The sequence below is a fragment of the Lutjanus erythropterus genome, chromosome 21 (genome assembly GCF_056507025.1).
Source record: "Lutjanus erythropterus isolate fLutEry1 chromosome 21, fLutEry1.hap2, whole genome shotgun sequence".
NCBI lineage: Eukaryota > Metazoa > Chordata > Actinopteri > Lutjaniformes > Lutjanidae > Lutjanus > Lutjanus erythropterus.
The window spans coordinates 32,739,011-32,754,010 of record NC_139337.1 but is presented as its reverse complement, the minus strand read 5'-3'; the positions used below and the strand labels follow the sequence as shown (position 1 = coordinate 32,754,010).

The window sequence follows — 15,000 nt, the reverse complement described above, 5'->3', positions numbered from 1 at the left end:
TGATTTCAGATTGAGCTTAAGAGGGAGGTGGTGGGGGGAGGACACGGGGGACACGGGAGGACACGGGAGGACACAGGGGGACACGGGGGGACACGGGAGGACACGGGGGGACACGGGGGGACATAACTGCTTTGTTAATTAGAAAAGTGAAGAACGGAGGAACGAAAGAGAAAATGTGAGATTCACTCAGAGAAAGTAGAATTTGAACTGAGACACATGGTGAATATTTAAACTGCTGGATCAACAAACATCCCAGAATCCACCTGACCCTGTCCCCGTCCCTGTGTCTACTGTAAAAACTGAACTGAACCTGAACCTTGAACTTATTGATCGAGTCCGTCTGTGAATGTGTCCGTCTGTCTGCTCTATGAACACCTGATAATAAAACATTTATCTTTATATTCTGATGAACAGGATCAATAATTACAAAGTGTTGTGATGTCACTGTCTCTCCTCTGAGCTTCACCCAAAGCTTCTTCAGACAAACTGCTCTCAGATCAGCTGAGCTCACACTCCTATTGATTATCAGTGATCAGTTTTCTGCAGCTGAACAACGGACAGATCTGGACAGGATCCACAGGTGACCACGGTCAGGTCTGACAAAACCTAACAAAAATGTGTGTCGAAGAGCCTGTTCTGTTCGCACTCACCGACTTTCTAAGACGTCGTCTTTGTTTCCGTACATGCTGCTGCTGATTGGACAACATCTGTGACAGACTGAGCTGCTTCCTGATTCATCAGTCAGTGAGCATCACAAGATAAAACAGACAGAAGCTACAAAAACACAGGGAGAACATTTACACGAGGAACAAAATCATAAATATAATTTTATATTAACTGGTGCACTTATTAAAAAATCTCCTGGTGACCAACATGTTGTGTTTGTTGACTGATGAGAGAAGATAAACGAGTGGTCAGTAAACAAGTTTCTTGTTTTTTATCTGCATCATTGTACACAGATCAATGCAGCATCATGACAGACTGTAAACAAACTGAGTCTCTAAATCACACAAACCACAAAACTAACAGTGATGGAAGCAGAGAAGAGTGATAGAAACGGAGCGCAGCTGACGCACCGTCAGATACTTCACCAGAGCGCACCGCGGAGCGCAGGACAGCAGGACACGCCGTCAGTCGTTTCACCAGAGCGCACCGCGGAGCGCCGGACAGCTGACGCTTCACCAGAGCGCACCGCGGAGCGCCGGACAGCTGACGCTTCACCAGAGCGCACCGCAGAGCGCAGGACAGCTGACGCTTCACCAGAGCGCACCGCGGAGTACCGGTGCGAGCTGGTAGAATCTGCCAGCGCCGGCCGTCACCTCAGCTGTCCTCGTCTGACACCGAGAGGCGGTTTTGGTCGACTCCTCAGCTTTCTGTTTGAATCGGGTGTTGAGGTTTCCAGAAGAGTTGAAGCTGCTGCGTCACCAAGAGACTCAACTTTCAGTTAATCCATTTTATCTTAATTGAAACAGAAATAAAAAAAAAAACCTTGTTATAATCCATCAATCAATCCATTAACTGTCCCATTAATTCACTCTGACTCATGGGAAAAGGAGTTTCTGTCTCCTGTTACCATGGCAACCATCACTCGACCAATCACATGCCTCTGTTTGTTTTATCCCCAGAGGTCTGCGGTGGAGGAGAGGACACATTTTCACTTCGTAACTCTTCCAGACGTCTCAGCAGATGTTTTTTTCTTTTCTGACGTCTAACTTTCTTTATTCGGTTCTTCAGCCAATCAGATGTTTGATGAGACATTTGAGGACATCATCTTAGACTTAAACCTGTTGATTATTCTCTTGAATTATTAAGTCTATAACATGTCAGAAAGTGTCGATTAACTGATGAAATTCAGTCTGACCTGATTTGTGAACTTCACATCTCATTTTAGAGTCCGACTTGTCGGCGTGCTGCTTTAACTGGTCCACACTGATGATGTGTGCGATTGGTTGACTAAACAATTAAACATCTCTTTAACATCTCTACCCTCACCAGTCGGCACCAGAAATACTCGTTAGTTAAACTATTTATAAACATCAGTTAACTGTTATTCCGCCTCCCACCACCAGCCGGCGCTGCAGCACCGACAGACGGTTACTGAAGAACGGCTCTGAATCCAAACAGCGTTTAACCTGATCGTTTAATAAACTGGGTTCAATTTGAACTGCAGTCTTAATTTTAGTCTGGTCGACTAAATTAAACTTCCTGTCTGATGAACAGGAGAACGTCTCCATTCCACGTGGAGAACGTCTCCATTCCACGTGGAGAACGTCTCCATTCCACGTGGAGAACCTCCTCCTGGTTTCACTCGTTCTGTCGTTGAAACAAATGTTTGATTCTCTGTAAATCATTCACAGTTTTATTAAAGCATCAATTTAACATCAACTCAGTTCACCCATTATAAATGTGCAGAACAGTTCTCTCAACGTTCTCTCAACGTTCTCTCAACGTTCTAAATCTGTCCGACAGGTTGTTTCAGACATCAGAGCGGCTCTGAATCACAAACTTGAAGGTTCAGAGTTCAAACAAAAGAAGTGGGATGCGGGACCATCTGAGCATGCTCAGTTCTGACAGTCAGGTGGCGACGAGTTGCTGAATAGCGTCCGTCTCGTCGCTCGCCGCAGCCTCACAGTCCTCCGCTGCGGCGTCGACAGCCACCACCGTCTCCTCCTGTTTGTAAGTCAGAGCGGGTGTCATGTCATCGTCAAACAAGATGGGCGGGGCTTCCTCTACCGGCTCTGTCCCCACGCCATGCATGCGCTTCCTGTGTTGCTGCAGGTTACCGCTGCGGTTGAAGCGGGCGGTGCAGAGGTCACATGAGAATGGGCGCTCGCCGGTGTGGATGATGACATGTCTGGCGAGCTGTGAGCGGCACTTCTTGTCTTTGCCACAGATGTGGCAGACGAAGCTTTGCGGCAGGCGCTCTCCGTTGGCATGGACGACCTCGCGGTGTCTTTTCAGGTGGCTGAGGCGTCTGAAGCTGCGGCTGCAGAAGTCGCAGCCGTACGGACGCACCTCGCTGTGGATCAGTGAGTGACTTGCCAGTAGAGACTTGAATTTGAAAACTTTGCTGCAGATGGGGCACGGGAACGCCTTCGCCAGCGCCGAGCTCTTCCTGCGTCCAAGTGCGTGTGGCGCCTCGCTCACTTTAGCCCTCAGGTGCACACGTAGGTGGTGCTGCTTCAGGCAGGCGGCGCGCTGGAAGCTGCGCGGACAGATGCCGCAGCGGTGAGGTTTGTCGCCCGAGTGGATGCGGGAGTGAGCGGTGAGGAGGGCCTCAGATTTTAGCCGCTTCCCGCAGACGTCGCAGGCAAACGGTGCATCAGGCAGCGAGTTCTCCTCACCGTTCAGTCGATTGGCGTGAACCAGGATCTTGTGCCGTTTGAGCTGGTACTGACGGCCGAACTTGCGTCCGCAGATGTCGCAGAGGTGCGGCCGCTCTCCGGTGTGCGTCTGGAAGTGGACGGCGAGCTGCGACCTGCATTTAAACTCTTTGCCGCAGAAGTCGCAGAGCAGCGAGCTCGAGCGCTGAGGCTCCACGGCGCCGTTGATGTGGACGATCTTCTTGTGGTGCTCAAGGTCGTTGGTCCTCATGTAGGCTTTGGGGCAGAGGTCGCAGCGGTGAGGCTTCACTCCCGAGTGGATGACCTCGTGTGTTTTGAGGCGGGACCTGCAGTTGAAGGTTTTCCCACAGACGGCGCACAGCCACGCCTGCAGCTCGCGCTGCTTCTCCAGCTTGGCGACGCCGTTGGGGTGCAGCCGGTTGAGGTGGTGCTGCAGGTTGTCGCGGCGGTTGAAGCGCAGCTCGCACAGGTGGCAGGCGAATGGCTTCTTCCCCGTGTGGATGAAGGAGTGACGCGCCAGACTCGACTTGTTCTTCATCACTTTACCACAAACGTCACACATGGTGCTGCCGGGCTCCAGCTTCACCATACGCAGAGGTGCATGCTGGGAGTCCAACTGGACGTCCTCCAGAGCCAACGGAGACGGGTGAGATGAGACGTCTGTTGGAGACGAACAGGGAGGACATCAGAGGGCAGAGGTCAGAACTTTAAAGATGAATTTCTGTCTGCAGCTCAAAGTCATAAAATCTGAGAGAAGCTGTCAAATAAATACGATCAATAATAATCATGTTCTCGCCGTAAAATAACAGAAATGTTACATAAATATATTACGTATATTTTTAGTTAAATAAAATCACATAAAAATAAAACTATAGAAAAATAACGTTAATATATTTTTTTTAAAATTAAAATTAAAAACTCAAAAACAGGAAGTAAAAAAAAAGTAAAAATTAAATTAAATCTAATAAATACATGTATAAAATATTTACAGTAACATTTGTATTTCCGGTTTATCTCACTCACCTCCCTCAGGTGGAGTCCAGGTGGGATCACCTGTGTCCTCCTCCACCACCTCCTCCTCCTCCTCCTCCTCCTCCTCCTCCTCCTCTTCCTCCTCATGGTGCTCAGTAACAGGTGATACACGGTGGTGGCGGCGGCGGCGGCGGCGGCGTTGAGCTGGACTTTGCTTGGCGCTGTTGGAGCTCTGAGGCGGCGGTCTCCTCCGGGGCTTGGACCCGGGATCAGCTGCTTTGATGGCGGGTTTGATGGTTCTGGTTCTGGTCCGGTTGGTGGTGCAGTGCTGCAGCAGAGCGCCACCATCTGGTCCATCAGGTCTGACTGCAAAACACTGCAGCAGCATCGCAGACGAGCCTGCAGACAGGAAACACGTCAAACTTCTGACAGGATTCAGTTTTATTTTACTGTTTAAAAAAATACACAAAAATAACAAAGAAACAAAAGTAAACAGTGAAGGTTTCTGTAGTTTTTATTTAGATTTACTGAAACTTTCTCCTCCTCACTCCTTTCTTTACTTTTAATGACTTATTGAATTATTGATTATTGTTATTTTGCATCATTGTGCGCCGCCTTCAAACATCAAGTCTCAATTTATCAGTAAATTAACATTAAAGACACTTGACTTTGATCTCTGTCTGTTGTCATCACCACAGTCATTTAATGTAACAACAACAACAATAATAACAATAATAACAATAATAATAATAATAATAATATATAATCTGCTCTGAATAATCCACTCTACTGTATTTTATCACACGAGCTGCACAATTACCTGAAATTTTACTGAAATTGTAATCTGGCCTTCAGCAATTTTCAAGTTGCAGGAGATGCAATATTTGTAAAAAAAAAAAAAAAAAGTGTGCATCAAGTGTGATTAAAATGTTTGAATGAAGGCGTCGCTCTGCCGTCAGTGGAGGAGGAGCTGCTCCCTCTGAAAAACATTAAGGCTCATTCAAGGTCGTGGAAACATAAATCTCATTTTCAGCGAAAAGAGTTGAGAATATAAAATCACATTTCTGACAATAATCCCTGAAATCGGACAGGTGAGTGTCAGAGGACACGTGTCACACGAGTCTGCTGTCAGAAACATGTCGTCTCCTCATCAGCACCAGTTAACGTGTCCCTGAGATGCACTGGTCCTCCTACTGTCCTCTGTTTGACACGCAGACAGTAAATACATCAGGACAGAGAGACGCTGCATGTGTTCATGGAGACGTTGGGACTGCAGGTAAACTAATACAGGTTAAAGATGGAGCTCAGTGTGACTCACTGTCTCCATGACAACATCAGTGTCGTCACCATGCTGGAAGTTTTGATACGATACCTTGAAAAAAAAATCAATATTTCAAACCATTTTCAAGACACTTGAGGACGTCATCTTGGACTCTGATCAACATTTTCTGACATTTTATAGACCCGCTAATCAATTAATTAATCAATAATGAAAATAATCGTTACAGGAAAGACTTGAAAAAACAGGTCAAAACATGTGGAGGACATTTCTTTTGTTCTTTGTCATCTTGTTACATATTTTTCATTTTGCTATGTCTTTTCTTGTCTTTTTATGTCTTGTTATGTCTTTTTATGTCTTTTTGTCTTCTTATGTCACATCTTGTCTTTTCATCTTGTTACTTTTTCAGTCATGTCACATTGTCCTTCGTCTTGTGTTTTTTGTCTTATGTTACTTGTCTGAGTTTTCTGTCTTGTTCATTCTTATGTCTTTTGTCCTTTCTGTTATTTTTTGTTTTGTCTTTTTTCTCATCTTGTTAAACTGTTTTTCCTTTTTTTTTTATCCAGCTTTCAGATTGTGACAGGATTCATTCATCAACTAATATAAAATTATGATAAAATAATGATCAGATTAATTAATAAAGAAAACAGTGGTTAGTATAGGTACTGAGAAAAATACTGTAGCATATCAAATATTCAGTATTGATACTTAATGGATCTGAGGATGTTTTTGACAACAGCAGTCTGATCGGAGCTGATCAACAGACTGAAGAAACTGAAAACATCTGGCATCAATATTTAGAACAAATATAATCAATATCTCGCCCAGCTCCGCTCTGTCCGCTCACATATTTACTGTGGGACGAGAGCCAGTGGACAGCATCATGTGACCTGAGTGACTGTGAGCAGGTGTGTCTCACCTGTGTGTCTCCAGCTGAGCTGCTGAGTCAGCAGGTCCACCTGGACGGCGGCGTCTCTCCTCTCTGCTGAGTCGCTCTGACAGCCCACGTCCCTCCTGTCCTCCTCTGGACTCTCCCACTGACAGCCCACCTCCTTGCTCCTCTCCTCCTCATCTCCTCCATCTCTCAGCAGGAAGACACAGAGCGGTTCTCCTCCTTCAGGAGGCTCCAGGAGTCCAGAGGACATCTTTCAAACAGGACCTGAAGAGGAGGACACACTGTGTCTCATGCTGCTGTTGGTGACCTGGTGTCTAATTGAATAACTGATTAAATGTTGCAGCTGCAGAGGTCATATTTAAAAATGATGAATTTTATCTCTCCATCTTTATTAGACAGACTGAATGTGTCAGGTTAGTAACTGCAGACAGAAGTTCTGACTGAGCACAGGAAGCTAAAAACATTTAGCATGACTTCCTGTGCTCCTGATAATGATCAATCAATATTAATACCTTACTGATTATGAAGATGATCATTAACCGTGTGAAACACTACAGACGGACATGTTTAACATGCAGCTCTGTGTGTTTTAAACGGACCTACTTCCTGTGTCTCTCTGCAGTACAACTGTAAACTTCCCCCCGCGTCTTCAGGGTAACCTCACACCTGTGGCAGATCTCGCGAGAGTTGACCATTTTGACCTGAACACTAACGTCCCTCTGGTGATTCCGGTCGTTAATACGTCTAAATAATACTTCCGGTCATACATCTGAACCAGGGAGTCAGTCACGTCATCAAACAGCAGCTACGACACCAAGCAGCCACAACTACGCCAAAGAAGAAGCGAAGCATACGAATCTCGCGAGACTTTCGCAAGTCAGGGGTTCTCCTCTAACGTGAGCTCCCATGCTAACATTAGCACAGTCCTAACAGTAGCGCAGAGCTTAACTGACGGTCGACTCCGGGAGAACTGAAGGTGTATTTTACCTGCAAACTGAGCCGGTCACGTGTCCACCGTGAAGACAGACTGCAGACAGAGGACAGCTCGAACTATGGACACAAACAGACACACCACCGACACACACAGGCCGCTACCGCGTCTTCTTCTTCTTCTTCTTCTTCTTCTCCTTCTTCCGCTTCCTCTTCTTCTTCTCCTCCTGGTGGCGGCAGGCTGTCTGCTCACTGCTGCCGCCCACAGGCCATAACACGCACTGCAGAGAACCACAGAGAACCACAGAGAACCACAGACACTTTTTAGAGTTTTTTTTCCCCCGCGTCTGTTAAATAAATAAATAAATAAAGTCGTCACAGTTTCCTAAAGTGACGTTTTCAAAAGATGAAGAAACAACAAGCTTCAACCAGACACAGCTGGAGGGTTATTTAATGAAAAACTGATGATCAATACGGTGACTCATTTTCTGTCAATCAACTGATTGATTCATTGTCTGAGTGTTGAAGCTCTAATTCTTATGATAAATCAGAATTCTGAAATAAAAAGTCGACATTATGACTTTTTATCTCGTCATTATGATTTATGGGTAAATTATGTTTCAGTGGTGAAAATGAGCTTCCATATGGTTCAGGTGTTAATCACCTGCAGATTATTTCTGTCCTGTCTGTGCTCATGATAACTCAGATCAGTGTGTGCAGTGTCAGTTGTCTCCTGTCTGTTGGTCAGTTTGTGTCTGTAACGTCCCTCTCTGTGTTTCAGTTTGATGTAAATGTTATTCAGATGTTACCTGCAGGTCATATGACCCTGTGTCACAGGTGTATTCCTGTAAATGACTGGTTGTTTTTATCTGTCGGCTCTTTGCAGTGTGATGACGTCACTGTGTATTAACGTGGCGTCATGGCTCCACCTGGTGGCCATGCTGCCTGGCTCTGATAAACACGAAGCAATACTTTTAGGTAAAATGTGACTGAAATATATAAATCAAATATTTATTCAAAAAAGTAAAGATAATATGAGCAGAGATCATTAACATAATGAACATTTCTTTATTTACCATCAAAAACTGTGTTTAAAAATAAGATGAAGTCATAAGCATCAGAAATTAGAGTGTATACAGATTTTTATTTGTAATATTTTGGAATCATACAACATAAATAAAAGCTTTCATTACAATAAAGTTCTCATCAGCACCAGCGCCACACATTAACAGGGTTCAATCAGAGCCACCACCTCATGTAACCAAGGTTACACCAACCCAGAGCCGTAGGTTCCGATGGTGGAACATCAAACTCGTTCCACATGATTGTCTCTCTCTGTGTGCTTCACAAGAACGACGACGACAACATCAACACTAAAAACAACCGAAGGAATAAATATTCTTCTTCCTGCTTCCTCCTGTTTTATTTACAGTATTAACAGCTCGCCTCGACCTCCGTCTGAAACTAAACCACCAATCAGCTGATCCAGCTGCTGAGGAGAAAACACACAGACACACAGAGACCACAACCTGAAGGGGACCAGGAACAGAACCTCTGGGCTTCATCTTGGAGACTGAAGACGACGTGTTCAGATGTTTCTGGTTGAGTGATTTTTTTAAATTTGCAGCAGTAGAGATCAAACACCACTGAAGAAGACAGACACATGGACGGACAGTGACTCTTAACGTAAATGTCTGTTCGTCGTTCTTGATATTTTTCAGTGGAAAGACAGAAAACACAGATGATAAGAAAAGAATCTCAACTTCAGGTCCGTTCACTCACTTCTTCCAGTGCTTTTGACCACGTGACACAGCCCTCATCTTCAGTTTGAGTTTGTATGGTTGCCATGGAAATGTAGATGTCAAACTTCCTGTTTCTGAGCTCTACTTTATCTTCTCTAACCTGCCATTTACAGAGAAATTCACCAAGGAGAATTAACCTCAGTTCATTTTCAGATTGAAGGACAACAAACAGCAGCTCATGATGCGGCTGCACCTGGTCAGTTTCAAAGCGTGGCACAAAATGGCGCCATTTTATCGTTTTACAAATAAACAGTTGCTAAAATAAGTTTCTGAGAACATCTGAGGCAGATAGTCAATACAGAATATTGATTGATATTTGACTAGTCTGACAGTTTGATCTGCGTTTTTGGAGCCTGAGGCGTCACACTGGACAAACAGAACCCACCCATTAGTAAATATCAGCTGTGACTGGACCAGATCAAACAAAAACATGAGCTTGGCTGGTTTCGTCCGGTTCTCGAAAATCGCCACAGTCTCAATGTGTGATAAGGCCGAAAGCTCTGGAACAAACAGAAGTAAGAGGACCTTGAGTTGAGAGAACCAGAATGACGTGTTGAGCTTCATCAGGTTTCAGTCAGTCTCATGATCACATGATCAAATATTAATCATCTGGTCTTTATGGTTCCAGCTTCTATATCTTAATGTGTGTTAGAGAGCAAATGTTCTCTGTTCTCATTAAGAACCACGTTTCATCAGCAGCACTTTTAATCTACGCTCAGTTCTTAATGTTCTCAGCTCTTTTTGTCACATAGTTCATCTCTGAGATCAGTGTCTCGAGGAAACGATCCAACACAAGACCGTTCTCTAAGCCCCACCTGCCTTAGTTACTGTTGCTAACCTGTCTGTCTTTCATTATGGGATGTTACATAAACAGTCTACAGTGATAAAGGTGCACACACTGGGAACCTTGGGAACATAGGAGCCTGGGAACAAAGGACCCTTACAAACACAAGACCTTGGGAACTTAGGGTCCTGGGAAGTTAGGACTTTGGGATCATAGAACCCTTGGAACATAGGACCTTCGGTTTTTAAGACCCTGTGAATATGTGACTTTGGGAACATAGGACATTGGGAACTTAGGACATTGGACAGTTAGGATCATGTGAAAATATGACCCTGGGAACTCGGGACACTGAGGAACATTAATTAGCTCCTGTTTCAACTGTTGGCAGTCAGCTCCTTAGCTAGACATGCTAACATTAGCAGCACACATCAGATAAACACAGTTTTAATCCAATCATTGGTCACTGACCTGTAATTAGTTACTGTTGCTAAGCTCTGATTGGACAGTTACTGTTTTTTTTTTTTTTGGGAGGGGGGGTCTGGTGATCAACTAACTGATTAATTGACCAATCATTTCATCACTAATTTGAACTTGATGATGCTCTGATGTCATGTTGCTCCTTGACCAATCAGAGGTGACGAGGTGAATGAAAACATGAAAATGTTTCTAAGATGAACGAATGGATCATTTTACTTCCACAGGTGAATCTCGACAACGTTCATTTTCCTTCTTATCCTCCTGCTGGCTGAATATTTCATTCTTCTTCATATCCTGTTGTGCTCTTTAAAGGACCATACCAGTGTTCCCAGTCAGACCAGTAAAACCACTTCCCAGTTCATGCAAAGTCATTTTTAAATGTGTTGTTCTGCACAATCCACATAATTATGAGACATTTAGAGGACTTTTCTCAGACCTGAAATAGTTTTCTTGTAAATATGAGTTCTTTTCTAGATGAGATCAGGTCTCAGTTCTGTTTTGATGAATAACATGGATTTTATAGACTTGAGGAGCGACTGACACGAACAGTGTAAAACCACTGGTCCGGGTCTTGAAGAGGACTCGGGGACGACTCGGGCGTCGAGTTTGAGTGCATCAGGACAGATGGTGAGTTCAGGTAGATCCTGTGGGTCTGTCAGCTGAATGGGACGCTCCACTCTGATGTAAACAAACAAACAGCGCGTCGCAGCTCCTCTCTTCACGTCTGACGTCATTGTTTTGGTTCCTTTAGTTTCATTGATACGACACAAACGATAAAAACAACAACAAAGTGACACGTGTGAGTCTGTTGGAGTTCAGTGTGTCCATGCTCGCAGTCAAACAAGGCAGTGCAAAAACATCCTCCTCCTCTTCCTCACTTCACTTCCGTCAGTCCTCCTCTCCCTCCGTCAGTAGTAGACCTCCTCTTCCTCCTCTTCCTCCTCTTCCTCCCATCAGACGTGTGCAGTGTTATTGCTGAGGGAGGAAGAGGAGGATGAAGGAGCGTCTGTTGTTGATGCTAAGCAGAGTTGAGATACTCCAGAGCAACTTCATAACAGAACTTATACTGCTCCTGTAGAGACACGCAGAGGTCAGAGGTCAGAGGTCAGCAGAGAAAACAACAACAACAACAACAACAACAACAACAGTCCAACTCTATCTGTCTGTAATTCACCCATCTGGAGACTCGTTCATCAGATCTACTTCCAGAGGAACTAAAGTCCTCTCAGTCTTTACTGCAGTACAAGTACAGATACTCAAGTAAAAGTACTGATTCAACTAGTGTACTGCAGTAAAAGTGAAAAGATTCAGGCTCTGAAATGTCCTCAGAGTATAAAAGTAAAAAGTAAAGTCGTCTTATATCTTTTTTGACTTGTCTCGTTGTTTTTAGTCTTTTTTTTGGTTATGTCTTTTACATTGTTTCTTGTCTCGTTATGTCTTCAGTACCTTGTTTACTGATATGTTTTTTGATGGAATCGTCTTTTTTATGTATTTTTGTTCTGTCCATTCAGGTTGAAATCAGTCTTGATGTTGAAAGACAACAACTTGGCAACTCATGTAACAAAGTTTTCTCCAACTTTCCAAGTTTTTCTTCTGACTTGAGGGATGTTCACGTGACTTTTCCCAGTCAGAAATTCATTTTTCCCATTATTCCCACAGCACATAAATGCACCATTATGTGATGTAAAAACGTCAGTGATGATCTGAGCTGTTTATGACTCCAGTGATGAAATAAATCTGTCATGACTGTTTTAAGTTTGAAGTCACAAAGTTAAAGTAAAAACTGTTTGTCATCATCTCCATCATTTATTTATTATTTATTTATTTGTTATTAAACATAAAATAGATAGTAGTGGTGTGTGTGTGTGTGTGTGTGTGTGTGTGTGTGTGTGTGTGTGTGTGTGTGTGTGTGTGTGTCTTACCAGCAGGTCCACCATGTTTGGTTTGTTGTTCCTCAGAGTTTTGACAGCATGAAAAACGTCGACGCAGCGCTGCTGTCGCAACATCTCACACACGATACTGATACTGCAGAAAACACCACTGCGACCTCCTCCATTACTGAGGAGGAGGAGGAGGAGGAGGAGGAGAGGAGAGGAGGAGAGGAGGAGAGGAGGAGGAGGAGCAGAGAGGAGGAAGAGGAGAGGAGGAGAGGAGGAGGAGGAGGAGGAGAGGAGGAGGAGGAGGAGGAGGAGGAGAGGAAGAGGAGAGGAGGAGGAGGAGGAGGAGGAGGAGAGGAGGAGGAGAGGAGGAGAGGAGGAGAGGAGGAGGAGGAGGAGGAGAGGAGGAGAGGAGGAGAGGAGGAGGAGGAGAGGAAGAGGAGAGGAGGAGGAGGAGAGGAGGAGGAGAGGAGGAGGAGGAGAGGAGGAGGAGAGGAGGAGAGGAGGAGGAGAGGAAGCGGAGGAGGAGAGGAGGAGGAGGAGGAGGAGAGGAAGAGGAGAGGAGGAGGAGGAGGAAGAGGAGGAGGAGGAGGAGAGGAGGAGGAGGAGGAGGAGGAGGAGGAGGAGAGGAGGAGGAGAGGAAGAGGAGGAGAGAGGAGGAGGAGGAGGAGGAGGAGAGGAGGAGGAGAGAGGAGGAGGAGGAGAGGAGGAGGAGGAGAGGAGGAAGAGGAGAGGAGGAGAGGAGGAGGAGGAGGAGGAGAGGAGGAGAGGAGGAGGAGGAGGAGGAGGAGGAGAGGAAGAGGAGAGAGGAGGAGGAGGAGAGGAAGAGGAGAGGAGGAGGAGGAGAGGAGGAGGAGAGGAGGAGGAGGAGAGGATGAGGAGAGGAGGAGAGGAGGAGGAGAGGAAGCGGAGGAGGAGAGGAGGAGGAGGAGGAGGAGAGGAAGAGGAGGAGAGGAGGAGGAGGAGGAGGAGAGGAAGAGGAGGAGAGGAAGAGGAGGAGAGGAGGAGAGGAGGAGGAGGAGAGGAGGAGGAGAGGAAGAGGAGGAGAGGAGGAGGAGGAGAGGAGGAGGAGAGGAGGAGAGGAGGAGAGAGGAGGAGGAGGAGGAGGAGGAGGAGGAGGAGAGGAAGAGGAGAGGAGGAGGAGGAGGAGGAAGAGGAGGAGGAGGAGGAGAGGAGGAGGAGGAGGAGGAGGAGGAGGAGAGGAAGAGGAGGAGAGAGGAGGAGGAGGAGGAGGAGGAGAGGAGGAGGAGAGAGGAGGAGGAGGAGAGGAGGAGGAGGAGAGGAGGAAGAGGAGAGGAGGAGGAGGAGGAGGAGAGGAGGAGAGGAGGAGGAGGAGAGGAGGAGGAGGAGAGGAGGAGGAGGAGAGGAGGAGGAGAGAGGAGGAGGAGAGGAGGAGAGAGGAGGAGGAGGAGGCGAGGAAGAGGAGGAGGAGAGGAAGAGGAGAAAAGGAGGAGGAGGAGGGGGAGGAGGAGAGGAGGAGGAGAAAAGGAGGAGGAGGAGGAGGAGGAGGAGGAGGAGGAGGAGGAGAGGATGAGGAGAGGAGGAGGAGGAGAGGAGGAGGAGGAGGCGAGGAGGAGGAGGCGAGGAGGAGGCGAGGAGGAGGAGGAGGAGAGGAAGAGGAGAGAGGATGAGGAGAGGAGGAGGAGGAGGAGAGGAGGAAGAGGAGATGAGGAGGAGAGGAGGAGGAGGAGGAGGAGGAGAGGAGGAAGAGGAAAGAGGAGGAAGAGGAGAGAGGAGGAGGAGGAGAGGAGGAGGAGAGGAGGAGGAGGAGAGAGGAGGAAGAGGAGGAGGAGAGGAGGAGGAGGAGAAGAGGAGGAGAGGAGGAGGAGGAGAAGAGGAGGAGAGGAGGAGGAGGAGGAGGAGAGGAGGAAGAGGAGATGAGGAGGAGAGGAGGAGGACGAGAGGAGGAAGAGTCAGAATCAGTTACTTCAGAATTTCACCAGTAGATGGAGACAAAGTATCAGTGATGACAGCTCAGTATCATGTGTACTATAGTATCAGCAGTACGAGTATATGTTGCAGTATCACTTGTGTATCAGTGTGTGGTGTATTATGTAGTAGTACTCTTACAGGCAGTGGACGACGGTGCGTCCCTCTCCTCCATCATACTCCTCCTGCCATTTGTCCACCTGATGAACCAGTTTGAGGAAGGAGCGCTTGGAGACGGGTGTGTCCCGGTACATGGGCCAGCCCAGGAACTGGAACTGCTGCACCATGCGGTACCCGTCCTGTGGCTAGAGGACACAGGGAGGACATGGCAGTCAAAACGAGCACGCCCTAACTGACCTCACCTCTGGTGTGTCAGGTAACAGCTGATGGAAGGAAGGAAGGAAGGAGAGGAGAGGAGAGGAGGAAAGAAGGAGGGGGGAGGGAATGACGGGGGCAGGGGGAGTCAAGGATGGAAGATAAACAGATCCTAACATAAATGTGAGCGGACAGGGAGGAGAAAGGGTTCAAATCAAACGCACTGAAAGCTAAATCCGACCTGCCACAGCGAGACGGGTGGGGAGGGGAGTCTGGATCAAAGACAGACGAAATTTTGTCAGACATGGAGAGGAAATGAGGCACGAATCAAATGCTGCAAAACCTAAACCCAGCCCGACAGGGAGGTGAAGAGGTTTAAATCAAACACATTCTGAT

At 46.5% G+C, this 15,000-nt stretch overlaps 3 protein-coding genes across 7 annotated transcripts in view; 1 reads left to right on the top strand and 2 right to left on the bottom strand.

Moving 5' to 3' along the window:
• Positions 1-44, top strand: part of chodl (chondrolectin) — a 7,976-nt gene extending 7,932 nt beyond the window's left edge. For both annotated transcript variants that reach the window (XM_084747290.1, XM_084747289.1), the window contains exon 8: positions 1-44. This exon is cut by the window's left edge and continues 473 nt beyond it. The gene's annotated coding sequence lies outside the window, so the exon portion shown is untranslated.
• A 2,299-nt stretch (positions 45-2,343) lies between these two features.
• On the bottom strand, positions 2,344-7,634 carry LOC146307942 (zinc finger Y-chromosomal protein 1-like). The gene is made up of 4 exons (XM_084747349.1): positions 7,478-7,634; positions 6,515-6,754; positions 4,368-4,715; positions 2,344-4,004 (listed from the first exon to the last, which is right to left on the bottom strand). The coding sequence occupies exons 2-4, from the start codon at positions 6,738-6,740 to the stop codon at positions 2,575-2,577; spliced, it is 2,004 nt and encodes a 667-aa protein (XP_084603475.1). The 5' UTR covers positions 6,741-6,754; positions 7,478-7,634; the 3' UTR covers positions 2,344-2,574.
• Positions 7,635-10,676: 3,042 nt separating this feature from the next.
• The window catches only part of LOC146307941 (receptor-type tyrosine-protein phosphatase mu-like), a 131,292-nt gene continuing 126,968 nt past the window's right edge, over positions 10,677-15,000 (bottom strand). For all 4 annotated transcript variants that reach the window (XM_084747300.1, XM_084747301.1, XM_084747302.1 and 1 more), the window contains 3 exons: positions 14,431-14,594; positions 12,406-12,541; positions 10,677-11,555 (listed from right to left, as the gene is read on the bottom strand). In XM_084747300.1, coding sequence (XP_084603426.1) covers positions 11,502-11,555; positions 12,406-12,541; positions 14,431-14,594 — 354 coding nt within the window. In that variant the 3' untranslated portion in view covers positions 10,677-11,501. The remainder of the gene's footprint in view (positions 11,556-12,405; positions 12,542-14,430; positions 14,595-15,000) is intronic.